Source organism: Peromyscus eremicus, chromosome 11, assembly GCF_949786415.1.
Source record: "Peromyscus eremicus chromosome 11, PerEre_H2_v1, whole genome shotgun sequence".
In the NCBI taxonomy this organism is placed as follows: domain Eukaryota; kingdom Metazoa; phylum Chordata; class Mammalia; order Rodentia; family Cricetidae; genus Peromyscus; species Peromyscus eremicus.
This window is the reverse complement of record NC_081427.1, coordinates 69,442,924-69,470,917: the sequence shown is the minus strand read 5'-3', so window position 1 is coordinate 69,470,917 and position 27,994 is coordinate 69,442,924. Positions and strand designations below refer to the sequence as shown.

The 27,994-nt window shown below is 47.1% G+C and overlaps 1 protein-coding gene across 1 annotated transcript; it reads left to right on the top strand.

Moving 5' to 3' along the window:
- The first annotated feature begins 40 nt into the window (after positions 1–40).
- Positions 41–27,693, top strand: Mblac2 (metallo-beta-lactamase domain containing 2). Its single transcript, XM_059276311.1, has 2 exons — positions 41–669; positions 27,152–27,693. Exons 1-2 carry the CDS (start codon positions 216–218, stop codon positions 27,535–27,537), a joined length of 840 nt encoding a protein of 279 aa, XP_059132294.1. The 5' UTR covers positions 41–215; the 3' UTR covers positions 27,538–27,693.
- Positions 27,694–27,994: the final 301 nt, after the last annotated feature.

Below are 27,994 nucleotides of genomic sequence, written 5' to 3'. Positions count from 1 at the left end.
TCTGCGGACCGGACGAGAGGGCGCGGGAGCAGGCGATCTGGGCAGCGTCGCCGCGTCCTATCCGCGCTCCCTTCCGCATCCCCGCCCCTCGTTCGCGCCTCCTCCCGGGGCTGAGAGTGAGGTACGCCGCCCGCCGCACACTGCGGCAGCGCCGGGTCCCGGACTGCCCGTGAGAGGCACACCCACCTCTCCCGGCCGCACCCCTGCGCAGCAGCATGTCCGCGCTCGAGTGGTACGCCCACAAGTCTCTGGGCGATGGCATCTTCTGGATCCAAGAACGCTTCTACGAGTCGGGCAACCGCGCCAACATCTGGCTGGTGCGCGGCTCGGAGCAGGATGTGGTGATCGACACGGGCCTGGGGCTGCGCAGCCTCCCGGAGTACCTCTACTCCTCCGGCCTCCTGCAGGACTGCGGGGCGAAGGAGGATGCGGGGCGCCGGCCGCTGCTGGCCGTGGCCACCCACGTGCACTTCGATCACTCCGGCGGCCTCTACCAGTTCGACCAGGTGGCTGTGCACCGCGCCGAGGCCGAGGCCCTGGCTCGCGGGGACAACTTTGAGACCGTGACCTGGCTCTCTGACAGCGAGGTGGTGCGGGCCCCCAGCCCCGGCTGGAGGGCCAGGCAGTTCCGAGTGCCGGCAGTGCAGCCCACCCTCATTCTGCAGGATGGTAATGGGCCCCCGCGGGCGCGCGCCGTCGCTGAGGGAGGGGCTGGGGGAGCGTGTGCCGCATGTAGCAGACCTCCGTGGCTACCTTGGCACTGTGGGGGGTACAGCGCGGGAACAGTGTGTCTCACCCTCTGCTGGGTGAACGCCGGTTTGTGCAGAGCCAAGGCCCTGGCAGCCTTCTCTGTCCCGAGACGCGCTCTGCAACTGTGTGGCTGGCACCACCCCCATCAATTCTCTGTGTCCGCTACACTAGTAACACTGCGGGGACTTGTGACTGGAGATTTCCCTGTCTTCCCCAAGCACGGGTCGAACATCTCCAGCTTTTGTAACGAGTAGGCTTTTAAGGAATGGCACCTTGTGAACGGAGTGTTAATGCTCTGTGCTTTGAAAACTGCTGCTTCATGGTGCGTGCTCGCCTCGGAGTGCCTATGAGACCCACCTGTAGGCTTAGAAAGCTAGAGAGCCGTGGTTCGAATCATTTCACCCATCTGTACCTTTCCGATGGGTTTGTTTCCTTATTATTGTCCCACAAGAAGAAAGAGAAGCTTGATAGTGAACACAAACGTAGAGGAGCAGGTTATGACAAATGTCTGGTCTGCGTGAGAGCAAGGCCTACGAAAGATCAATAAGGGAGTCGTTTCCGGTGGATCCAGTATGTGCTAATCAGACTTCATTCTCATGGTCCGATGAAATTGATAGAACAGAGCAAAATAGAGCAGGCCCCAGCCCCCTTTCTCTCCGTGCAGGAACTGCAGTAATTGGACCAATTAGTGACAGCGACAGTACTTGGCATATTAATTTCATATTCTATTTGTAGGATTTATTTTTAAATTTTATCCACATAACACTTGTGAAGTGAGGCCAGAGACCGCCGATTAGATTGTCTCGCCTCGAGTCCATGGAACAGAATCATGATCAAAGCTGGGGCCTGACCCAAGGCATGGCAGAGGAGAGCAAACAGAACACACATAAATCCTACTCATGAGATAAGATAATTGTGAGTAGATTATGCAAGTCACTTTTTCAGTGTTAATCATTTTAATTGCTTACACACTTCTCTGTAATGTTAAAAAAAAAATCCAGTTGCATTATAATGGTTCTTATTAAGAGCTAAACAACATGTAAATAATAAAATATTTTACAGAAATGCGTTTATCCCAAAGGATATAATATATGATATTAAAAAGCATGAAATTCTATTCCCTTACACCCAACTAATAGGTCCCTTTATTAAAGTTTTAAGTCTAAAGATTTCTTTTTTAAAAACTGCTTTAGAGGGGAGCCTACTTTGACAGTTTGGGATTTAAAATATACATTTACATTAGATAATTTTTATTACTATTTTTCATCTTAAAAAATGATGGTTTCAGGGGTAAAATTTCCAAGCACTTGACGGGTAGTCAAAGTAAACTCTGGCACCCAACCTAAAAGATATTTACATTAGCTGAGTGTGGTAGCACATACCTTTAATCCCAGCACTTGAGAAACAGAGGCAGGCGGATCTCTGTGAGTTTGAGGCCAGCCTGTTCTACATAGTGAGTTCCACAGAAAGAAAAAGAAAAAAGAAAATAATTTGAATGGTAAGTGGCACAAGCCTATAATCTCAGCACTTAGGAGGCTGAGGCAGGAGGTCAGGAGTTCAAAGCCACCAAAGAATTTTAAATTAAAAATACCCTCTTCCTACCCAGAGGAAACGGGTCTAAAAAAAAAAAAAAAAAAAAAAAAACCCAAAGATTTTACACTAATATTAAAATATATTAAATTGTTTAAAAGAGAAGTATTTTATTTGTTTACTTTTTATTATTGTCAGCAATAGGAAGTCAAGGGTAAACGAATGGTGGGGAACCAATGAGATGGCTCGATAGGTAAAAACACTCCCTGCCACGCCTGCCAACCTGGGTTTGATCCCTGGGTCCCCCATGGTAGAGGAGAGAGCCCTACTCCAGCAGGTAGACAGCCACATACACAGCTTGAGACATAAGCGCGGCGAAGACTGGTAGGGTTGTTGTTTCATCAAAGAGATGGAACAACTACACTGGCTGAATATCCTGCCTTGATCAACTATACTGGTTAGACCTTGGGATTATAACTGGTGTTTTCCCAAATCCCAGTTGGTGGTAATCCTGACATTTTTGGAGCTAGAAAAGTACTGTGAACTCCTGGTGTGTGGTGCTTTGAGCCTTGTTTTGAGGGTGACAGGATGGCATTGTGGAAAGCTGCTTCTCATTAAGACATGGATGCCTCCCCCTCTCGAGCAGCATCTGATCTCTCATCTCAGGAATATTAATTTCCTGTCTTTTGAAGGATGTGGGCTGCTAACTGGGTATTAACACAGTCCAGATGTCTGGAAGGAGATGTAAGATATTTATATTAAAAATTCATATATATTTGCACACACACTCATGCAGCTGTCACAGAACAGCTCTGGTTGGAGTACAAGTGGGCAAAAATCATTTACTACATTTCGTTAAGTGAATTGATGATTTGCTGTCATGGAGGAGCATAAATCTGCACTGTATCTCTAACATAAAAGCTACCTTCTAAGTGAAGGTCAAAGAGGTTAGCTATCTCATCTAGTGCATTAGCCTTGACAGAAAACAATTCATGTACTAACAGGGAAGTAGTATCTTTCTGTAAGATGACGACAATAGACCTGAGATATAGCCCAGGCCTCTTAACGAGAACATATCACTGTCTATTTTTCACAATATTCCAGTGATTCAATTTCAAGTGATTTTTCCTTTTTTCCTTTTGTCCTCCTTATCCCTATCTAAACAGTTTGCTTAAAGTCACCAAGATAAATTACCTCAGAGTAGTGGTTTCAGGTGGACTTACATCATTTATCAAACTTAAAAACAAAAACTGCATCTACCAGAACAGGATGAACAGACATGTAATTTGTACCCCTCCTGAGACCTCTTGGAACTGTGAGTGTCTCTATGACCACCAAGGCCAGCAGAATGTCCATCTGGGAGAGATAAGGCAGTTCCATTTAACATGACTCAGTAGCCAGTGTTGGTTCAAACTTCCAGAGTCTGAAGTTCTAGTAGTTTACTTTAGGCATTTTAAGCACAACACAATTTGGTGAAAAGTTTCCTGGTGATAATTAATTCAATGCCATGTGCACAATGAAGCTTAAGAAATGACTACATTGAAACTCTTGTAAAGTACAAGTGACATTTTCCTTAAGGATCCGTTCTGGGGATTAACAGAGGAAACAGGTTGAAGATAAACAAGCTCATGATGGGGGCGGGTGGCACTATAGGTTGAGACCAACAAGACGAAGAGAAGGGTCTGGGGAGCCACTGTGACCACACAGATAACACAAAGGGCACCAGGCTGTTAACCACATCTGTTCCCGGCCTCCTGGGCAGAAGACAGGTTACATGTCCCTCTCTTTGAAGGGACAACTGTGTATTTAACATTCCTGCAGGGACCTACATGCCTCCTACATGGAACTAGCATGACCATGAGGAGACTGTGACGTGAAGTATAAATCTAAACTGCGTAAGGGTGGAAATTAGATGTAACTGGGTGAACAGTTGTGTCTCAAGAGCCAATTCACTTCACATCGGTAATGCCACTAACACAGGTGAAACAGGCTGTAAGCATTTAAGAAGTTCTTAAGACCATAGAGCCCTTCTGAAAGGAGTGCCTTCCCCCATTCAGTTAGCTTATTCTCCAGGGGTAGAAAATAAAGGGTTTTTTTTAAACTGGGGAGTACTCAGTACAGCTGAGCTCAGGGATTCAGCATGGCGAACAGCAGGGAATGAGTGTGTGAGAGTGTACAGTGCACATTTCTTACTAGATACTCAGAGGAATGAGAGCCAAGCCTCCTAGTTCCCCACCTGGGGGTAGGAAATTAGAGAATTATAATCTGGGACATCTGACCCCTTGAGAAAAGACTAAAGATGCCAGTATGGAGACTATCTGCCATCGCTGGCCAAATCTCTCTACTGTTAAGCCTGCTTCCAGAGGCCCTATGTATGTGCTTCAAGTGTCATTTTCCTTTCTGCTCTTAAACATGCAGCCAAAATTTTTGCTGGAGATCAACTATGCTGAATAGAAACTGAAATTATGACCCTGGTTTCCCAATCCCAGTCAATGGCAAATCCTCATGTTTTGGGAGCTGGAAAAATAATGTAAAGTATTGGTGTGTGGTGTTTTAAGCCATTGGAAGATGTGAAAAGAAAGCTGGACCAAATACTTTGAAGGTGATAGGAAAGATGCTTTTCATTAAGAGATGGGTATCTCAAGCAGAATCTTTCTGGCAAGGTTTCTGTCCAAAGATGCTTACACAAGATCAAATATTTTAACATTTAGCAGAAATCAAGTTGGAAATTGAGGTGGAGTTATCATCAACATTGTCTGGAAATTACCTCTCTACTAGCTTTGCTTTTCTCGAGGCAACAAGGATGCTTTAAAGATGAATGACAGAACATCATCCACAAGGAGTTTCGGGAATTTAGACCATAACAATTCACTGTGTAGACGATGAGGATACAGGTACAAAAAGCAGATAGATAAAATGGAACCTACGGGGGTGTGGGGCGAGGAGGACTAGGTAAGTCGGGAGCAGTTTGAAAGGCCAGCACTGGGGTGATTGGTGCAGGACATACAGATGAGGTAGCAGTGAGTGCAGAAGCAACCCAAAAACATATCTAGGAACCCACAAGTATAAGATGTGCATTCAGACGGAAAGACCCCACAGGAGTCCCAGCTCAGGGATGAAAACACATCCACGTCAAGTACATAGTAAAGAAATCAGAACATGGGTCGAAGAGGACCGGACAGGTCAACAAGGGTCAAATATTGGGATCAGAGCCAGATTAGCGTAGACATTTTGCTTTTGAGTAGTAATCGTCCCCATCTTAGAACTTTGCATTCATCCCACTGTCAGTAAAGTGCTCACAAAGCATTCCCACATCCTGTTACTTAGGAAACCACAGGGATACGCCCCTCACAAGGAAGGAAGAAGCCAACAGAGAGGAAGGCACTAATACGATAACATAAATCTAATGGAAAGGAAAATCAAAACCAAGCGTCAGGACAGTGGAGTGGGTGCACTGATGCAATCATTTACAGGCAAAGAGGGATCACACTTCTTCTGATGGCTGTGTGGTGAGAAGATGGGGAATACATATGTGTGTAATGACAGAGGAGGAAAAGCTAAGATGTAGAAATCAATATGCATGACATCACTGGAGTATATCAAATTGATAGTTTAAAAAACATAGTACAATCATTACATGGAGACAACTGTATTTTGTAGAGTTAACTATCGGAAGGAGCTAAAACTACTTAACATGGTCACCTTTGAAAGGTATACTGGCAATAGAGAATGGGGCAAAGAAATATCTTACATTTTAAAGCCCTAAACATCGTATTTCAAATATATGTATTTTGTATTAAAAACTTCAATTAGGAAAGAGTTGGGGGATGCTAAAATGGGAAAGGGCATTGAGAAGTCAAGAGATAGGGAGAGAGGGAGGGAGGAGAGAAGAGAGGGAAGGTTTCATAGGTGACTGTTCCTCATAAGAGGTTTCTATGAAACGCTGTACCTGGGCACTTTTCAGTATGTGGGAAGCATTTTTAAGCCACGAGGTAGAGCAGAGCAAATGCTAGTCAGCACCAAGGACTTACCGTGGTCGGTGTCTGTTATGCCTGGTGGGGTTTTTGTCTTCTTTTTGTTAAGACATTTTGGGTATCACCTAGGTATTACTAAAGAGTAGACTCCGTTCTTGCATTGGTACTTCTGAGCATAAAACTGCCTGACTCCACTCTCTTCTGTACATTTGTCAAATCATTGGTTTCAACTCAACTTGTACTGGCTAGTTGTATGACACCTTGACACAAGCTGGAGTCATCTGAGAGGAGGGAACCTCAATGGAGAAAATGCCTCCATAAGATTAAGCTGTAAGGCATTTTCTTAATTAGTGATCAATGGGGAGTGACCAGCCTATGGTCTGTGGTTTCATGCCTGGGCTGGTGGTTTTGGGTTCTATGGAAAGCAGGCTGAGCAAGCAGTGAGAAGCAAGTGAATAAGGAGTACCCCTCTGTGGCCTCTGCATCAGCTCCTGCCAGGTTTCCACCCTCACTGCTTTTAATGATGGACTGTGAGCAAAATAAACCCTTTCCTTCCCAAGTTGAGTTTGGTCATAGTGTTTCATCACAGTATCAGTAACCCTAAGACACAACTTTTGTATCATTAAACCAATGTAACAATGGTTTCTTTCCCTGACCTGCCAGTGTACAGTGAATGATGCTGGTTTTTAATTCTCCAAAATACCTTAAACCGGAAGAAGAATTCTGACATCAGGAATAGAATTCGGAGAAATCTGGGGATGTTTCACTATCTTAATGTTATTGCTGAGGTTTAAGTCAGGACCAGACAGGATGATGAAGCAGTAGTGAGGCTTTTTTTGTTTTTTGTTTTGTTTTATTTTGTGTGTGTGTGGGGGGTGGGGGGTGGCCTGATACAGCTAGTATAGATGTTCTGGGACTACAGTCAGAACCAAAGTTCTTTCAGAGCCTTCAACTCTGTGCTTATGTATTGCTTGGGATCATTTGTTAGAAAAAAAATTAGGCACGACTGTGGTTCCAAACCATCATTTGGGTGAATTTGTTAAAAACTGAAATTCCTAGGACCTAATAGCCAAGACTTTAGATGTTGCGCGGTGATGAAGGAAAGGAAGCCTTCTTGTTAAGGGACACTCCGGTGACTAATACAGTGAGTAAGATGATGTTAGAGCATCAGATGTCAGATGTCTGGAGAGACAGTCTTCACTTCAAACTTCTTCATGTGTTGGCGTCACTGAAGAAGTAGGCTCTGTAAATGGTACGTCTGAAACTGTGGTCCTGGACTGAGAAGCCTCTGGTTTCCTCCTGGAACTCATCAAAATGCAGATTCTTATGCATCACCCTGTATCTGTGGAATCAGAAGTTTTACATATCCTTCCTAGGACTTTAGTGCACACTAAAGTTTGAAAAGCAGCTGGTTTAGTTCATTGATTCTCAAAATTGCCTGATATCAAGAATCACCTAAAGGTTTCACAAACTTGCCAAACAGGCCCACCCTCTGGGAACCCAGTGCTCAAACATGGATGTATTTCAGACATTTTTATTCAGACTATAACACTGTCTGTCATTTAGGCAGAAACACATTGCTTTCTTTACTTGCTGGGATTAGGTAGTGTAAGTCTTCCCACTTTGTCTTTTTCATAATTGTTTTTATTATTCTGGACTGTATGCATTTTTATGGGCTTTTTGTTTCTGTAGTTCTGTAGATTAAACCTGAGTCCTCACAATTGATAGGCATACACTCTACTAATAACTCACAACTTCAGCCTTCATGTTAATTTTATAGTCAGATTCCCTTTTCTTTTTCTTTTTTTTTTTTTTTTTTTTTGGTTTTTTGAGACAGGGTTTCTCTGTGTAGCTTTGCACCTTTCCTGGAACTCACTCTGTAGACCAGGCTGGCCTCGAACTCACAGAGATCCACCTGGCTCTGCCTCCCAAGTGCTGGGATTAAAGGCGTGCGCCACCACCGCCCGGCCTTTTTCTTTTTAAAAACATTTTTAACATTTATGTATTAGGGTTCTATAGAGTCACAGAATTTATGGAATAAATCTCTCTCTCTCTCTCTCTCTCTCTCTCTCTCTCTCTCTCTCTCTCTCTCTCTCTCTCTCTCGTGTGTGTGTGTGTGTGTGTGTGTGTGTGTGTGTGTGTGTGTGTGTATGTATGTATGTATGTATAAAGGGAATTTATTGGAATGACTTACAGGTTGTAGTCCTACTAATCTAGCAGTGGCTAGCTGTGACTGGGAAGTCCAAGAATCTAGTAGTTATTCAGTCCACGAGGTTGGGTGTCTCAGCTGGTCTTCTGTATATTCTGGAATCCTGAAGAAGTAGGTCCAACGACAGTGAAGGAAAGGATGTGCTAGCAAGGCGAGGACCAGCAGGCGAAGAAAGATTGAACCCTTCCTTCTTCCACTGTCCTTGTACAGGCTTCCACAGAAGATGTAGCCCAGATTAAAGGCATGCCTTCCAGCCACAAGATCCAGATCAAAGACATGTTGTCTTCTTGCCTCAAGGTCTGGATCACAGGTGTGCCCTCCATTTCTGGATTGTAGTTCATTCCAGTTATAGTCAAGTTGACAACCAAGAGCAGCTATCATAATGCCTGTCAAAACAACTCTATAAAATAGATTTGACTGTTATTTTTATTTTATAGATTAAAAGGTTCTTAGAGAGAGAGACTGACAAGATCATAACTCCACACAGCAAGTGATGGCCAGAGCATGGAAGTAAACTTGAGTCTAGAAGCATCTAGCTTGAGAGGTGGAGGAGGAAGATGGCAGTGGTAAAGGTGTAATGACTGACATTTACTGGTGTGCTGAGAAGCACTCTAATTGCAGACATTATATCATTTAAACCAAGTATTCTGTAAGGCAGAACTGTTGTTATTTGCAGTTGGGAAGTGTACAAACTGATCGGTTAGAAAACCTATTCAAGTTGGAGATAGGAAAGAAAGTTATAAAGGATCTAATGTCTATGTCCTAACTCTTTCATTTCTGTAAATTAATTTTACGATTAGCATACAAAGAAATGGGTTTTATTGTGACATTTTAGTACTTTGCTCTTGACACCCACCACCTACAGACACACACACAGACACACACACGGACAGACAGACACACACACACACACACACACACACACACACACACACACTCTGCCTTCCCCATCTCCACAAATCATGTTGACACTTTCATTGAAATTGTGGTGAATCTGCACTAAATATTATAGCAGCCACAAACCACATGTGACTGTCATAATACAAGTTGAAATGAAAACAGATTTTTCATTTCATTAAATTGCACCTCATTTTAAGTAGTTCTCAGATTCAGGTGGCCCCATAGACTGTTTCAGCTGTTGCAGAAGGCAGTATTAATGCAACAGTGGGTCTTCAATTTATCTCTGTTTCTTTAGCTTGAACCTATGACCTCAGACATTCGAGGCAAATTCTCTTCCACTGACCTACATTCCAGCTCCCTTTTGTTTTTTTATTTTCATTTTCATGTTTTGAGACAAGATCTCACCAAATTTTACAGGCTGCCTTACTCAGGAAGCTAGGCCAGCTTTGCATTGTGCCATTCTACCTCAGCCCCCCTTCCCTGGTGGTTGGGATCGCAACCCTGGACCACCAGGCCTGTCTGTGAACATATTTCTCTTGCCTGAGAATTCTTTTTGGTACTCTTTTGAATTTTTAAAAATGAGTTTCTGATTGTTCTTTCTAGTATATAGAAATATAGTCTTTTTTTTCCTTTCTTTCGTTTTGGTGTGTGTGTATGTGTGTGTGTAATCACCTGATACCTTATAGCAGGGGGCTCAACTCCTTTGGGGGATGAACGACCCTCTCACAGGAGTCAGATATCAGGTATCCTGCATATCAGATATTTATATTATAATTCATAACAAAATTATAATTATGAAGTAGCAATGAAATAATTTTATGGTTGAAGTCACCACAACTTGAGGAACTGTATTAAAGGGTTGCAGTATTAGGAAGGTTGAGAACCACTGATATATAGCATCCCCAACCTTTCTCTTTCTCACAGTTCTTTGGCTTTTTTTTTGGGTGGGGGGAGGTGTTTCGAGACAGAGTTTCTCTGTGTAGCTTTGCGCCTTTCCTGGATCTCGCTCTGTAGACCAGGCTGGCCTCGAACTCACAAAGATCTGCCTGCCTCTGCCTCCCTGTGCTGGGATTAAAGGTGTGCATCACCTTTAAAAAAAAAAAAGCCAAAGAAAAAAAGCTTTGGCTTTTTCTTTATTGTGTAGTTATAGATAAGCACTAGGGAAACCAGGAATGTTAAACACTCGGAGTTGCCTCTTAAAGAAAGAGATGTATAACCTGTTTTCTGCCCTGAAGGCTGGAAATGGATGTTGCCTGGTGGCCTTTACACTACCCTGTGGCAGAGGCCATATCAGTCCTCCCAGACCTTTATCTTGAGCTGTTTGTCTCGGTCAATGACCTATCCTTCCTCAGACCCTTATCTCGATCCTGTTCCCTTAGTTAATCTATACAACTCATCTCTATGGAAAATGTCACTGGTACTTTACAAAGAGTTTTGTCTTAAGCTTTGTTGTGCACATGAGGATTGAGTTCATTATCACCATACATTTTTTTTTCCAAATTCTGCTATGCTTAAATATGCCTAAAATAAACTACTTAGAGTCAGACTCTCCAAGTTTGAACCAACACTGGCTACTCAGTTGTATTGAACCCTCCTACCTTCTTATATCAATTCAGACTTTCCCCGCTGTAGTGCTTTTGAATAGTTGTGCCTTTTAAAAGATACACAATTTCAACTAAGCTGGAAATTTGGTAGGCTTAAAGTTGCAAACAGTGCTAGTTTACTGCCCTTTTTAATTGAATGTTTTAGTTACCATATGAAATAGTAAGTTTCATTATGGTATCTGTCATGGAGAGTTAGGAGTGTGTTTCTGTGTCTTGATTCCTTTTATGAAAAGAAATATGTTTGTTTGGGGGTTGGCTTGTGTCCTTTAGCGCGATTTCCCTTTTGTAGGTTTAGTCTTACTGATAAAGGAATTGAAAAACTAGGCTGAGAAGGGAGCTCAAGGAGCATCTTTTTCTTTCCTTTCTCTCTTCCTTCTTTCCTTTCTGTCTTTTTCCTTTTTTTTTTTTTTCAAGAGATAAACAGCAGGTCAGGCAAGCTATAAGTGCCGGCAGCTGTGGGGAGCAGGGAGATGAAGTGCAGAGATAGATACTCATGCCTTTTCAGTTAGTTCCCAGGCTCAGCGGTGGGCGTAGGGAGAGAGGGTTCTTCAGAGAAAGAATGAAATGTCCCGAGTGTCTGAGTAAGCAGGTCTGTTCCTTTGGTGTTCAGTACCTCGTTCATTATAGGTTCTCGCTGTTCATCCTGTGACACATGCATGTTCATCCTGTGACACATGCATGTTCAAGACTTGCTCCCACACCATTTGCTCTCTCTTCCACTTTGCTAACTGTTTCTCTTGAACAAATGCTGTTGAATTTCATGCAGTATTATTGGTCAGTTTGTACAATTATTTCCTGTACTTCGCTCTAGCAGTTTTAGAGTTCTAGGTCTCCTATTAATGACCCATCCATGATTTTGAATGATTTTTGTACAGAATAAAAGACAGGGACCCATTTTTCATTGTTGGGAATGTGGTGTAGGGGAATGACTGTTTTCTCTGAGTGTAGCATGACCGTTAGCTACCATGGAGCAAAATAGCCTTTGTGAAATAAGTAAAACAATACAATGATTGCTAGTTCTGTGGTGATGGTGATGGGAACATTCATCTCTCTTCTAGAAAGAGAGAGAGAGTCCCCAGATCCCTAACCTAGGATTCTGCCCATCACACATGCTTCCACTCCTGAGTTCACACACATGGCTGCATGTGGTCTTGGTGGCTACAGAGTTATAAGATGTGGACAGCTAACTTGAAGGGGACTCATTGATACAGTGCTTGTGCGAGCAACACCCAGGCTGGGTCAGACTTTCCAGTGATGGATAGTCCTGAGTTGCCTGTGCTCCTGTGGTGGAGTGTCTTGAGTTACCTGTGATGGAGTGTCTTAAGTTGCCCATGATCCTGTGATGGAGTGTCCTGAGTTACCTGTGATGGAGTGTCTTAAGTTGCCCATGATCCTGTGATGGAGTGTCCTGAGTTACCCATGCTCCTGTGATGGAGTATCTTGACTTACCCATGATCCTGTAAGTAATTCAATAAGCTCATTGTTCATCAGGTTGAGTTTGGATGGAATTGTTTCTTTGGGTCACTGTCTTTGCTATCTGAGGACTAATAGATGTTTTGTCGTGTTTCTCTGGGAAAAGTCACACAACATATAAATATCCTGTTTTCCCAGCATAATTCATTTAAGAGGCTTTTTTTTCATGTATATTTTCGGCAACTGTGTTAGAAATTAGGTGGCTACGGTTGCATTTATTATGTCTGGATCTTCTGCTTTCTTCCGTTGATCTGATATCTGTTTTTTTGTTTTTTGGGTTTTTTAAAATTTTTTTTATTTTTTTGCCATTCAGTAATGCTGATATTGCTACTATAGTTCTGAGATGTAACTTGAAACCACGTATGGGATGCTGTCTTCCTACTTAACATTGCTTTGGTTAGTCAAAGTCTTTTGCGCTTCAATATAAATTTTAGAATTGTTTTTGTAGTTCTGTGATGAATGCCACTTGTATTTTGATGGTGACACATTAAATCTGTAGGTCGTTCTTCCTAACACAACCATCATCACAACTCTTGCAGTCCTTAAGCTTGGGAGATTCTAATTGGTGCTATGAACTTGACGGAATCTAGTATCACTTTGGAGATGGGCCTCTGGGCATGCCTGTGGGGGATTATTTTGATTACATTCACTGATGTGGGAAGGTCCATCTTCATAGTGGGCAGGACGATTCCCTGGGCTGGGGAATGCTGGGCTGTATAAGATGGAGAAATAGCTGATCAGCAGCAACAGCATTCATTTCTCTCTCTGTGGTGAGTCTTTTTCCTGTCCTGCCAGTCAGCTCCCAAATAATGACATGGAGACTTATTATTAATTGTGAAAGCTTAGCCTTAGCTTAGGCTTGTCCCACTAGCTCTTATAACTTAAATTAACCCATTTATTTTAATCTACATTCTGTCACGTGGCTTGTTACCTCATCTCTCCGTACCGCCCATGCTGCTTCCTCCACATCTCCTGGTGTCTCCTTCCCAGTGTCCTCTCTGTCCCAGGAAGTCCCACCTAACCTCTTTTCTAGCTATTGGCCGTTCAACTTTTATCACATCAATCACAGCCATACATCTCTACACTGGGTTCCCTGCTGTGATAGGCTGGACTTTGAACGAGAGCTACAAAAAGCCTTTTGTTTTTCTTCCCTTGCTTTTGTCAGGGTGTTTTGATTACAGCATCAGGAAAAGAAACTCACACAGGACATTTTTTTTTTCTGTTTTCTTGTGTCTTTTTCAGTTTTTTTTCCTTTAGTTTGATTATAGAAGTCTTTAAACTTCGTTAGGTTTATTTCTAGGTATTTTACTTTTTAAATTATGTATGTTTTCTGATTTCTTTCTTCATAAGTATGTTATTAGCTTATAAAAACCTGGTGATTTTTCTTGTCAATTCTGTATCCTGCTGCTTTGTTGAAAGTGTCTCATATTTAATCACAATTAATTTTCTTTGAAAACCCAGTGCACGCTTCCCAAAGTGTTCACCACGCTTCCCACTGTGTTCACCACGCTTCCCACTGTGTTCACCACGCTTCCCACTGTGTTCACCCCACGCTTCCCACTGTGTTCACCACGCTTCCCACTGTGTTCACCCCACGCTTCCCACTGTGTTCACCACGCTTCCCACTGTGTTCACCCCACGCTTCCCACTGTGTTCACCACGCTTCCCACTGTGTTCACCACGCTTCCCACTGTGTTCACCACGCTTCCCACTGTGTTCACCACGCTTCCCACTGTGTTCACCCCACGCTTCCCACTGTGTTCACCACGCTTCCCACTGTGTTCACCACGCTTCCCACTGTGTTCACCACGCTTCCCACTGTGCTCACCCCACGCTTCCCACTGTGTTCACCCCACGCTTCCCACTGTGTTCACCCCACGCTTCCCACTGTGTTCACCACGCTTCCCACTGTGTTCACCACGCTTCCCACTGTGTTCACCACGCTTCCCACTGTGTTCACCCCACGCTTCCCACTGTGTTCACCACGCTTCCCACTGTGTTCACCACGCTTCCCACTCTGCTCACCCCACACTTCCCACTGTGCTCACCACACTTCCCACTGTGTTCACCATGCTTCCCACTGTGTTCACCCCACACTTCCCACTGTGTTCACCCCACACTTCCCACTGTGTTCACCCCACACTTCCCACTGTGTTCACCCCACTTCCCACTGTGTTCACCACGCTTCCCACTGTGTTCACCACGCTTCCCACTGTGTTCACCACGCTTCCCACTGTGTTCACCACACTTCCCACTGTGTTCACCCCACGCTTCCCACTGTGTTCACCCCACACTTCCCACTGTGTTCACCCACACTTCCCACTGTGTTCACCCCACGCTTCCCACTGTGTTCACCACGCTTCCCACTGTGTTCACCCCACACTTCCCACTGTGTTCACCATGCTTCCCACTGTGTTCACCCCACACTTCCCACTGTGTTCACCCCACGCTTCCCACTGTGTTCACCCCACGCTTCCCACTGTGTTCACCCCACGCTTCCCACTGTGTTCACCACGCTTCCCACTGTGTTCACCCCACGCTTCCTACTGTGTTCACCCCACGCTTCCCACTGTGTTCACCCCACACTTCCCACTGTGTTCACCCCACGCTTCCTACTGTGTTCACCCCACGCTTCCCACTGTGTTCACCCCACACTTCCCACTGTGTTCACCCCACGCTTCCTACTGTGTTCACCCCACGCTTCCCACTGTGTTCACCACGCTTCCCACTGTGTTCACCCCACACTTCCCACTGTGTTCACCCCACACTTCCCACTGTGTTCACCACGCTTCCCACTGTGCTCACCACGCTTCCCACTGTGTTCACCCCACGCTTCCCACTGTGTTCACCCCACGCTTCCCACTGTGTTCACCCCACGCTTCCCACTGTGTTCACCCCACGCTTCCCACTGTGTTCACCCCACGCTTCCTACTGTGTTCACCCCACGCTTCCCACTGTGTTCACCACACTTCCCACTGTGTTCACCCCACACTTCCCACTGTGTTCACCATGCTTCCCACTGTGTTCACCCCACACTTCCCACTGTGTTCACCCCACGCTTCCCACTGTGTTCACCATGCTTCCCACTGTGTTCACCCCACACTTCCCACTGTGTTCACCCCACGCTTCCCACTGTGTTCACCCCACACTTCCCACTGTGCTCACCCCACGCTTCCCACTGTGTTCACCACGCTTCCCACTGTGTTCACCCCACACTTCCCACTGTGTTCACCCCACACTTCCCACTGTGTTCACCCCACACTTCCCACTGTGTTCACCCCACACTTCCCACTGTGTTCACCCCACACTTCCCACTGTGTTCACCCCACACTTCCCACTGTGTTCACCACGCTTCCCACTGTGTTCACCACGCTTCCCACTGTGTTCACCCCACACTTCCCACTGTGTTCACCCCACACTTCCCACTGTGTTCACCACGCTTCCCACTGTGTTCACCCCACACTTCCCACTGTGTTCACCACGCTTCCCACTGTGTTCACCCCACACTTCCCACTGTGTTCACCACACTTCCCACTGTGTTCACCACATTTCCCACTGTGTTCACCCCACACTTCCCACTGTGTTCACCCCACACTTCCCACTGTGTTCACCCCACACTTCCCACTGTGTTCACCCCACACTTCCCACTGTGTTCACCACACACTTCCCACTGTGTTCACCACACTTCCCACTGTGTTCACCCCACTTCCCACTGTGTTCACCACGCTTCCCACTGTGTTCACCCCACGCTTCCCACTGTGTTCACTCCACGCTTCCCACTGTGTTCACCACGCTTCCCACTGTGTTCACCCCACGCTTCCCACTGTGCTCACCACGCTTCCCACTGTGTTCACCCCACACTTCCCACTGTGTTCACCACGCTTCCCACTGTGTTCACCCCACGCTTCCCACTGTGTTCACCATGCTTCCCACTGTGTTCACCACACTTCCCACTGTGTTCACCACACTTCCCACTGTGTTCACCCCACGCTTCCCACTGTGTTCACCCCACACTTCCCACTGTGTTCACCACACTTCCCACTGTGTTCACCACGCTTCCCACTGTGTTCACCCCACGCTTCCCACTGTGTTCACCCCACACTTCCCACTGTGTTCACCACGCTTCCCACTGTGTTCACCACACTTCCCACTGTGTTCACCACACTTCCCACTGTGTTCACCCCACACTTCCCACTGTGTTCACCACGCTTCCCACTGTGTTCACCCCACGCTTCCCACTGTGTTCACCACGCTTCCCACTGTGTTCACCCCACGCTTCCCACTGTGTTCACCACACTTCCCACTGTGTTCACCACACTTCCCACTGTGTTCACCCCACACTTCCCACTGTGTTCACCCCACGCTTCCCACTGTGTTCACCACGCTTCCCACTGTGTTCACCACGCTTCCCACTGTGTTCACCACGCTTCCCACTGTGTTCACCACGCTTCCCACTGTGTTCACCACGCTTCCCACTGTGTTCACCACGCTTCCCACTGTGTTCACCCCACGCTTCCCACTGTGTTCACCCCACACTTCCCACTGTGTTCACCCCACACTTCCCACTGTGTTCACCCCACACTTCCCACTGTGTTCACCACGCTTCCCACTGTGTTCACCACGCTTCCCACTGTGTTCACCACGCTTCCCACTGTGTTCACCCCACGCTTCCCACTGTGTTCACCACACACTTCCCAGTGTTCACCATGCTTCCCACTGTGTTCACCACACTTCCCACTGTGTTCACCACACTTCCCACTGTGTTCACCCCACACTTCCTACTGTGTTCACCCCACGCTTCCCACTGTGTTCACCCCACACTTCCCACTGTGTTCACCCCACACTTCCCACTGTGTTCACCCCACACTTCCCACTGTGTTCACCCCACACTTCCCACTGTGTTCACCACGCTTCCCACTGTGTTCACCCCACACTTCCCACTGTGTTCACCCCACGCTTCCCACTGTGTTCACCACACTTCCCACTGTGTTCACCCCACACTTCCCACTGTGTTCACCCCACACTTCCCACTGTGTTCACCACGCTTCCCACTGTGTTCACCCCACACTTCCCACTGTGTTCACCCCACGCTTCCTACTGTGTTCACCCCACGCTTCCCACTGTGTTCACCCCACACTTCCCACTGTGTTCACCCCACACTTCCCACTGTGTTCACCACGCTTCCCACTGTGTTCACCACACTTCCCACTGTGTTCACCACGCTTCCCACTGTGTTCACCACGCTTCCCACTGTGCTCACCACGCTTCCCACTGTGTTCACCACACTTCCCACTGTGTTCACCCCACACTTCCCACTGTGTTCACCCCACACTTCCCACTGTGTTCACCACGCTTCCCACTGTGCTCACCACGCTTCCCACTGTGTTCACCACGCTTCCCACTGTGTTCACCACGCTTCCCACTGTGTTCACCACGCTTCCCACTGTGTTCACCACACTTCCCACTGTGTTCACCACACTTCCCACTGTGTTCACCCCACGCTTCCCACTGTGTTCACCACACTTCCCACTGTGTTCACCCCACGCTTCCCACTGTGTTCACCCCACACTTCCCACTGTGTTCACCCCACACTTCCCACTGTGTTCACCACGCTTCCCACTGTGCTCACCCCACACTTCCCACTGTGTTCACCACGCTTCCCACTGTGTTCACCCCACGCTTCCCACTGTGTTCATCACGCTTCCCACTGTGTTCACCACACTTCCCACTGTGTTCACCCCACACTTCCCACTGTGTTCACCACGCTTCCCACTGTGTTCACCACGCTTCCCACTGTGCTCACCCCACGCTTCCCACTGTGCTCACCCCACGCTTCCCACTGTGCTCACCCCACGCTTCCCACTGTGTTCACCCCACGCTTCCCACTGTGTTCACCACGCTTCCCACTGTGTTCACCCCACACTTCCCACTGTGTTCACCCACACTTCCCACTGTGTTCACCCCACACTTCCCACTGTGTTCACCACGCTTCCCACTGTGTTCACCACACTTCCCACTGTGTTCACCCCACACTTCCCACTGTGTTCACCCCACGCTTCCCACTGTGTTCACCCCACACTTCCCACTGTGTTCACCACACTTCCCACTGTGTTCACCCCACGCTTCCCACTGTGTTCACCCCACACTTCCCACTGTGTTCACCCCACACTTCCCACTGTGTTCACCCCACGCTTCCCACTGTGTTCACCACGCTTCCCACTGTGTTCACCCCACGCTTCCTACTGTGTTCACCCCACACTTCCCACTGTGTTCACCACACTTCCCACTGTGTTCACCACGCTTCCCACTGTGTTCACCCCACACTTCCCACTGTGTTCACCCCACACTTCCCACTGTGTTCACCCCACGCTTCCCACTGTGTTCACCACGCTTCCCACTGTGTTCACCCCACACTTCCCACTGTGTTCACCCCACACTTCCCACTGTGTTCACCACGCTTCCCACTGTGTTCACCACGCTTCCCACTGTGTTCACCACACTTCCCACTGTGTTCACCCCACACTTCCCACTGTGTTCACCATGCTTCCCACTGTGTTCACCCCACGCTTCCCACTGTGTTCACCACACACTTCCCAGTGTTCACCATGCTTCCCACTGTGTTCACCACACTTCCCACTGTGTTCACCACACTTCCCACTGTGTTCACCCCACACTTCCCACTGTGTTCACCATGCTTCCCACTGTGTTCACCCCACACTTCCCACTGTGTTCACCCCACACTTCCCACTGTGTTCACCCCACGCTTCCCACTGTGTTCACCACACTTCCCACTGTGTTCACCCCACACTTCCCACTGTGTTCACCCCACACTTCCCACTGTGTTCACCCCACGCTTCCCACTGTGTTCACCCCACACTTCCCACTGTGTTCACCCCACGCTTCCCACTGTGTTCACCACACTTCCCACTGTGTTCACCACGCTTCCCACTGTGTTCACCCCACACTTCCCACTGTGTTCACCACACTTCCCACTGTGTTCACCCCACGCTTCCCACTGTGCTCACCCCACGCTTCCCACTGTGTTCACCACGCTTCCCACTGTGTTCACCACACTTCCCACTGTGTTCACCACGCTTCCCACTGTGTTCACCCCACACTTCCCACTGTGTTCACCCCACACTTCCCACTGTGTTCACCCACACTTCCCACTGTGTTCACCCCACACTTCCCACTGTGTTCACCCCACGCTTCCCACTGTGTTCACCCCACGCTTCCCACTGTGTTCACCCCACGCTTCCCACTGTGTTCACCCCACACTTCCCACTGTGTTCACCCCACACTTCCCACTGTGTTCACCACGCTTCCCACTGTGTTCACCACACTTCCCACTGTGTTCACCACGCTTCCCACTGTGTTCACCCCACACTTCCCACTGTGTTCACCATGCTTCCCACTGTGTTCACCCCACTTCCCACTGTGTTCACCACGCTTCCCACTGTGTTCACCCCACACTTCCCACTGTGTTCACCATGCTTCCCACTGTGTTCACCCCACGCTTCCCACTGTGTTCACCACGCTTCCCACTGTGTTCACCACGCTTCCCACTGTGTTCACCCCACTTCCCACTGTGCTCACCACGCTTCCCACTGTGTTCACCCCACGCTTCCCACTGTGTTCACCCCACACTTCCCACTGTGTTCACCACGCTTCCCACTGTGTTCACCCACACTTCCCACTGTGTTCACCCCACACTTCCCACTGTGTTCACCCCACACTTCCCACTGTGTTCACCACACTTCCCACTGTGTTCACCCCACACTTCCCACTGTGCTCACCACACTTCCCACTGTGTTCACCACGCTTCCCACTGTGTTCACCACACTTCCCACTGTGCTCACCACACTTCCCACTGTGTTCACCACGCTTCCCACTGTGTTCACCACGCTTCCCACTGTGTTCACCACGCTTCCCACTGTGTTCACCACGCTTCCCACTGTGTTCACCACGCTTCCCACTGTGTTCACCCCACGCTTCCCACTGTGTTCACCCCACACTTCCCACTGTGTTCACCCCACGCTTCCCACTGTGTTCACCACGCTTCCCACTGTGTTCACCCCACGCTTCCCACTGTGTTCACCCCACACTTCCCACTGTGTTCACCCCACGCTTCCCACTGTGTTCACCACACACTTCCCACTGTGTTCACCACGCTTCCCACTGTGTTCACCCCACGCTTCCCACTGTGTTCACCCCACGCTTCCCACTGTGTTCACCCCACGCTTCCCACTGTGTTCACCACGCTTCCCACTGTGTTCACCACGCTTCCCACTGTGCTCACCACGCTTCCCACTGTGTTCACCACACTTCCCACTGTGTTCACCACGCTTCCCACTGTGTTCACCACACTTCCCACTGTGTTCACCCCACACTTCCCACTGTGCTCACCACACTTCCCACTGTGTTCACCACGCTTCCCACTGTGTTCACCACACTTCCCACTGTGCTCACCACACTTCCCACTGTGTTCACCACGCTTCCCACTGTGTTCACCACGCTTCCCACTGTGTTCACCACGCTTCCCACTGTGTTCACCACGCTTCCCACTGTGTTCACCACGCTTCCCACTGTGTTCACCCCACGCTTCCCACTGTGTTCACCACACACTTCCCACTGTGTTCACCCCACGCTTCCCACTGTGTTCACCACGCTTCCCACTGTGTTCACCCCACGCTTCCCACTGTGTTCACCCCACACTTCCCACTGTGTTCACCCCACGCTTCCCACTGTGTTCACCACACACTTCCCACTGTGTTCACCACGCTTCCCACTGTGTTCACCCCACGCTTCCCACTGTGTTCACCCCACGCTTCCCACTGTGTTCACCCCACGCTTCCCACTGTGTTCACCACGCTTCCCACTGTGTTCACCACGCTTCCCACTGTGCTCACCACGCTTCCCACTGTGTTCACCACGCTTCCCACTGTGTTCACCCCACACTTCCCACTGTGTTCACCCCACGCTTCCCACTGTGCTCACCACGCTTCCCACTGTGTTCACCACACTTCCCACTGTGTTCACCACGCTTCCCACTGTGTTCACCCCACACTTCCCACTGTGTTCACCACGCTTCCCACTGTGTTCACCACGCTTCCCACTGTGCTCACCACGCTTCCCACTGTGTTCACCACACTTCCCACTGTGTTCACCCCACACTTCCCACTGTGTTCACCACGCTTCCCACTGTGTTCACCACGCTTCCCACTGTGTTCACCCCACACTTCCCACTGTGTTCACCACGCTTCCCACTGTGTTCACCACACTTCCCACTGTGTTCACCCCACACTTCCCACTGTGTTCACCACACTTCCCACTGTGTTCACCACGCTTCCCACTGTGTTCACCACACTTCCCACTGTGTTCACCCCACACTTCCCACTGTGTTCACCCCACACTTCCCACTGTGTTCACCACACTTCCCACTGTGCTCACCACGCTTCCCACTGTGCTCACCCCACACTTCCCACTGTGTTCACCACACACTTCCCACTGTGTTCACCACGCTTCCCACTGTGTTCACCCCACGCTTCCTACTGTGTTCACCCCACACTTCCCACTGTGTTCACCACGCTTCCCACTGTGTTCACCACACACTTCCCACTGTGTTCACCCCACACTTCCCACTGTGTTCACCACACTTCCCACTGTGTTCACCCCACGCTTCCCACTGTGTTCACCATGCTTCCCACTGTGTTCACCATGCTTCCCACTGTGTTCACCCCACACTTCCCACTGTGTTCACCCCACACTTCCCACTGTGTTCACCACGCTTCCCACTGTGTTCACCCCACGCTTCCCACTGTGTTCACCCACACTTCCCACTGTGTTCACCACGCTTCCCACTGTGTTCACCCCACACTTCCCACTGTGTTCACCACGCTTCCCACTGTGTTCACCCCACACTTCCCACTGTGTTCACCCCACTTCCCACTGTGTTCACCCCACACTTCCCACTGTGTTCACCCCACTTCCCACTGTGTTCACCCCACACTTCCCACTGTGTTCACCCCACTTCCCACTGTGTTCACCCCACTTCCCACTGTGTTCACCCCACACTTCCCACTGTGTTCACCCCACTTCCCACTGTGTTCACCACGCTTCCCACTGTGTTCATCACGCTTCCCACTGTGTTCACCACGCTTCCCACTGTGTTCACCGCACACTTCCCACTGTGTTCACCACGCTTCCCACTGTGTTCATCACGCTTCCCACTGTGTTCACCCCACACTTCCCACTGTGTTCACCACGCTTCCCACTGTGTTCACCACGCTTCCCACTGTGTTCACCCCACGCTTCCCACTGTGTTCACCCCACGCTTCCCACTGTGTTCACCCCACACTTCCCACTGTGTTCACCCCACACTTCCCACTCTGCTCACCCCACACTTCCCACTGTGTTCACCCCACACTTCCCACTGTGTTCACCACGCTTCCCACTGTGTTCACCCCACGCTTCCCACTGTGTTCACCCCACGCTTCCCACTGTGTTCACCACACACTTCCCACTGTGTTCACCACGCTTCCCACTGTGTTCACCACGCTTCCCACTGTGTTCACCACACACTTCCCACTGTGTTCACCACACACTTCCCACTGTGTTCACCACGCTTCCCACTGTGTTCACCACGCTTCCCACTGTGTTCACCACACACTTCCCACTGTGTTCACCACACACTTCCCACTGTGTTCACCACGCTTCCCACTGTGTTCACCCCACACTTCCCACTGTGTTCACCACGCTTCCCACTGTGCTCACCATGCTTCCCAGCTGCCCGTCGCCCCTTCTGTGATTCTGATGCACTTCCCCTCTTTCCCTGTTGGAAGAGAGGGTTTTTTTTCTCATCCTGACTGTTCACATATCCGGTTGTACGACGATGACAGCTTCCTCTTACTGTCTTTACACTCAGGACCTTCCCCTCTTTCATTCTTTATTTTGGCAATGTGTCTTCTCGTCAATTTTGTTTTGATTTTCCTAGTTAAGGGTACACTAATTTTGTTGCATTTTTCAAAATCCAATTTGTCTCTCCTGATTTTTCTGTAATAACATTTCTTTTCTATTTTATTTTTCTGATGCTCTTTTATAAAAAAAAGATTTATTTGCATTTTATGTGTATGAATGTTTGCCTGCGTTTATAGATGTGCTCTACGTGCCTAATGCTGAGGAGGCCAGAAGAGGGTATCAGCTCCCCTGGAACCAAAGTTACAGCCACCATGTTCGTGCTGGGAAACTAATCCAGGTCCTCTGCAAGGGCAGCGCGTTCTCCTAATTGTTTAACCACTTCTGGCCCCATTTCCTACATTCCTCATTATCATTCTTTTAAAAGTTTTTACATGTATTTGTGTTAGATATATACGTGTATGTGTATGAGTGGAGGCCAGAGGTCAACACTTAAGTTCATCTCCACCTTACCTTTTGAGACAGGGTCTCTCACTGAACCTGATGCTCACCAGCTGATAGGCTGGCTGGATGGAAAACTCCAGGAACCTCCCTGTCTCCACTTATCCAATGCACTGTCCCCAGTGTACGCAACCATACCCAGCTTGTGGCATGGGTGCTGAGGATCCGGCCTCCAGTCCTCGCACTTTTATGACAGGCATTGTGACTAATTCAGCCCCCAGCCAGCTATTGCTTCTTTCTTAATACACGTTAGTGTTCGATTTGCTCTTACCTTCTTAGGATAGCATCTTTGAAATTGATCGCAGTACTTAAAACTTTATAAAGTAAGCATTTAAAGCAATTTCAAGTACTGCTTTACCAGTTTCCACAAATTTTGGTGTGTTTTGATTTCATTCAACTTACTTCAACCCAGGATACTTAATTTTTACCTTTTTACCTCATAAGCTGGGTAAAAGTATGGTGGTTACTTCTGTGGATATTTCCCATATTCATTTTTGCTATTTTTTAATTTATTACTATTTTTAGTTATTTAAGATGTACTATAAATTATTTCTAAAATGCTTTAATTATATTGTCAGATTATTTATGTTTATTATTATTTTTATTTTATTATTTATACAATTGCATGATTTTATTCCTTTTAAATTTATTGAAGCATGATTTATGTCTTAGCATTATAGACAAATAAATATCCCATATATAGTCAAAAGAATGTTATCTCTCTAGATATAAAGTGTTTTATATATATATCAGTTATATTAACTTGATTAATAAGTATTATCTTAGTCTTCTGTACTCTGATTAACTTTCTCTTGTTTTATGAATTATTCAGAGAAGAACTTTTAGTTCTACAGATAAAATTATTTATTGATTAGTTTGGTCTTTTTGGACTGGCTGTCACTTTGTAGCTCAGGACAGCTTGGAAATCACTGCTTCCCAAGGTAACCTTGAGTTACGGCAGGATTCCTGCCTCATTTTCTCAAGTGCTGGGATTATAGGTAGGAGACATCTCTCCTGGCTGAATTTTCAGATTTCCCATCATGCACTTTTCTGGTTGGTTTTAGGTCAGTATACATATATAATTTTTTTAAGTGTATTGACCTAATCCTCATAAAATCTACTTCTCTTTGGTCTTATTTCCTAGGCAAAAATCTGTTTTGTCTTACATAACTTTTTCATGGTTTATGTCCCTGAGTTTATAAGATCCTCTCCTGGCAACTTTGTACATCTCGCTTTTTTAATCCACCTCTGGCCGTGATGAGAGGGTTTTTCCTTCACAAGCAAAGACACAGTTGGCTTTAGATCTGCTCTTTTCATGGTCCTGCTAGTTATCTTTAGTCTTCTTCCATTTCTTTATTGTTTTCCTTTTATGCTTGTCAAGTCTTGATTTTTATACCATTTAATTCCTTTCTTAACTTTTAGCTATAGTTCATTAATTTTCTTCCTACAGCTTATGTGAACTAGAGATTACAGTAAGAATCTTTTTGCGTGTATATGTTAGTACTTGATTTAATCCCAGTGAGACATCCGTTTTCCTGTATACCTCCATTTCCCCCTTACAGTCAATAGTTGTGAGGAATTTGAGAGTGTATGCAGTGGGATGGTAGCAGGTAAGCCCGAAGAAGTTCAATTGGAGCAACAGAAGATGTGAGGTTCCTGGGTGAGAACCAAGAAGGAATGGGGTTAGGATCCTGCCTTCACTCCTCAGGGTATTGCGTCTTACGTCATCAGCACCGTTTACCTATCAAACGGTTCATTGTTCACAGAAATAGCATTACCAAGAGCATCTCCATGTGCACTTTTTCCTCAAGCCCCAACCCCACGGGCCAGCATAAGGGGCAAAGCGTGATGCACTTCACTAAAACCACATTCCCAGCCTGTGCCGCCAGGGTACTGACTCCTGAAGAGCAGAAGCTTCATGGTCCAGGGAGTTTGGAAAAGTATACAGCTGTGTTTATGTATATCTGCAATATTGTTGGCATATCAACAGCTCTATGAAGCTTACACAAAAGAAATATGATTAATTTTCTTTTAAGCAAGAATTCTCAAAATTATTTGACCATAGAATAATTATTTTTTAAATTTTGTTTTAATAAGCTACAGAGGTAGCATTTGATAATAGTAACTTGGGCAGAAGCTAATCTGGTAAATACTGGTCTATAAAACAACAGAAATAAAATAGAGGTCACCCATTTTTTTTAAGGATTTATTTTTATTTTTTTAAAATTATGTGTAGGTGTGTCTACATGTGGGTATATGCCAGTACAGATGTTCATGGAAGCCACAGGTGTGGGATCTCATTGTAGCTGGTACTGACTGCCATGGGTGCTGAGAACTGAACTTGAGTCATCTGGAAAAGCAGCAAGTGCTCTTAACCATGGAGCTATTGCTCCAGCCCCAAGGCTACCTGTTCTTAAATTAGCATTAAGAAACAAAGTACTGGGGGCTGGTGAGCGGCCCACTCAGTGAAGGGCTTACCATGGAAGCTCAGAGACCTATGTTTGGGTCCCAACACCTGTGAAATAAGCCAGTATCATGTGTGCCTATAACCCTGGCACTGAGGAGGCAGAAAGAGCAGGGTCCCTGGAGTGCACGGGCCAGCTAGTCTTGCCTAATTATGAGCTCCAGGTTCAGTCTCAAAAAATAAGGGTGAAAGCAATAAAGATACATTTCCCTCTGACCTCCACATACATATGCGTGCATGAACATGTACACACCCATGCCCCCCACCGCATGGAGAAACATAATCGTTGTGGAATGAAAGTAAAGCTAATGTGTAGCTGGAGTTTTCCTGGTCCTGCCTGGCCCACAGTCAGGACAAATCTCTCTGACCCACCAGTCCTGCAGCTGCTTAGACCCAACCAAGTAAACACACAGAGACTTGTATTGCTTACAAACTGTATGACCGCAGCAGGCTTCTTGTTAACTGTTCTTATATCTTAAATCAACCCTTTCTATTAATCTATAAGTTGCCACGTGGCTCGTGGCATACCGGATCTTAACATCTGCTTCTCATCGTGGCAGCAGCTGGCAGTGTCTCTCTGACTCAGCCTTCCACTTCCCAGAATTCTCCTCTCCTTGTCCCGCCTATACTTCCTGCCTGGCTACTGGCCAATCAGTGTTTTATTAACCAATCAGAGCAACACGTTTAACATACAGAACATCCCACAGCACTAATGTCATCATCAATTTCCTCAAAACCTATTTAATGCACTTCTGGTTTTTTTTTTTTTTCCAATGATGAAAGTCAAGTATACTGTGATATATTTATTGGTATCTTCTGTTTCTATTTGTAGGGGACGTGATCAACCTTGGTGACAGACAGCTCACTGTTATGCACATGCCAGGTCACTCAAGAGGCAGTATTTGCTTACATGACAAAGACCGGAAGGTTCTCTTCAGTGGCGACGTGGTGTATGACGGCTCCCTGATTGACTGGCTCCCGTACAGCAGGATAAGCGACTATGTTGGGACTTGTGAACGTCTCATAGAATTAGTGGACTCAGGTCTCGTGGAGAAGGTGCTTCCCGGGCACTTCAATACCTTTGGTGCTGAAAGGCTTTTTCGTTTAGCTTCTAACTACATTTCAAAAGCTGGGATATGCCACAAAGTGTCTACTTTTGCCATGAGGTCTCTGGCAAGTTTGGCCCTCCGTGTGACAAACTCCAGGACCTCCCCTTAGTGTCTGTCCTGATCCTTTGTTGGTGTTAACTGTGTAAATTAACTCGGTTCCCTTGTGTTATTTAATAGTGAGCATTTCAAAAAGTGCTTTTATAGAACCATATTGTATATTAGAGAAAAAGAGGGTTAAGAAGGAGGAAGCCTAAAACAGAACAGAACAAAAGTAGCTGTCTTAGCGTCGTATGGTTTTCTTTTTTCCAAGGAAGAAGCCAGCTGGGCAATGCTTTCATTCCAGAGCGTTTGCTCTGGAAGTGCTGGGGGGTGATCTGGGCAGCAGGGATGCACTCACCGCAGCGCAAAACCTGCCCATGCTCCTCCTTGGTGCACTTCCCGGGATGCCGAGGGGGAACCAAATGGAGTTCTGGGCTTGCCCTTCACACCCGATTCTGTGTCCATGTCTTATTTAAAGATAAAGTTTCTTGGGTTTAAAAATAAAGTAGAACTCACTATGAATTAGC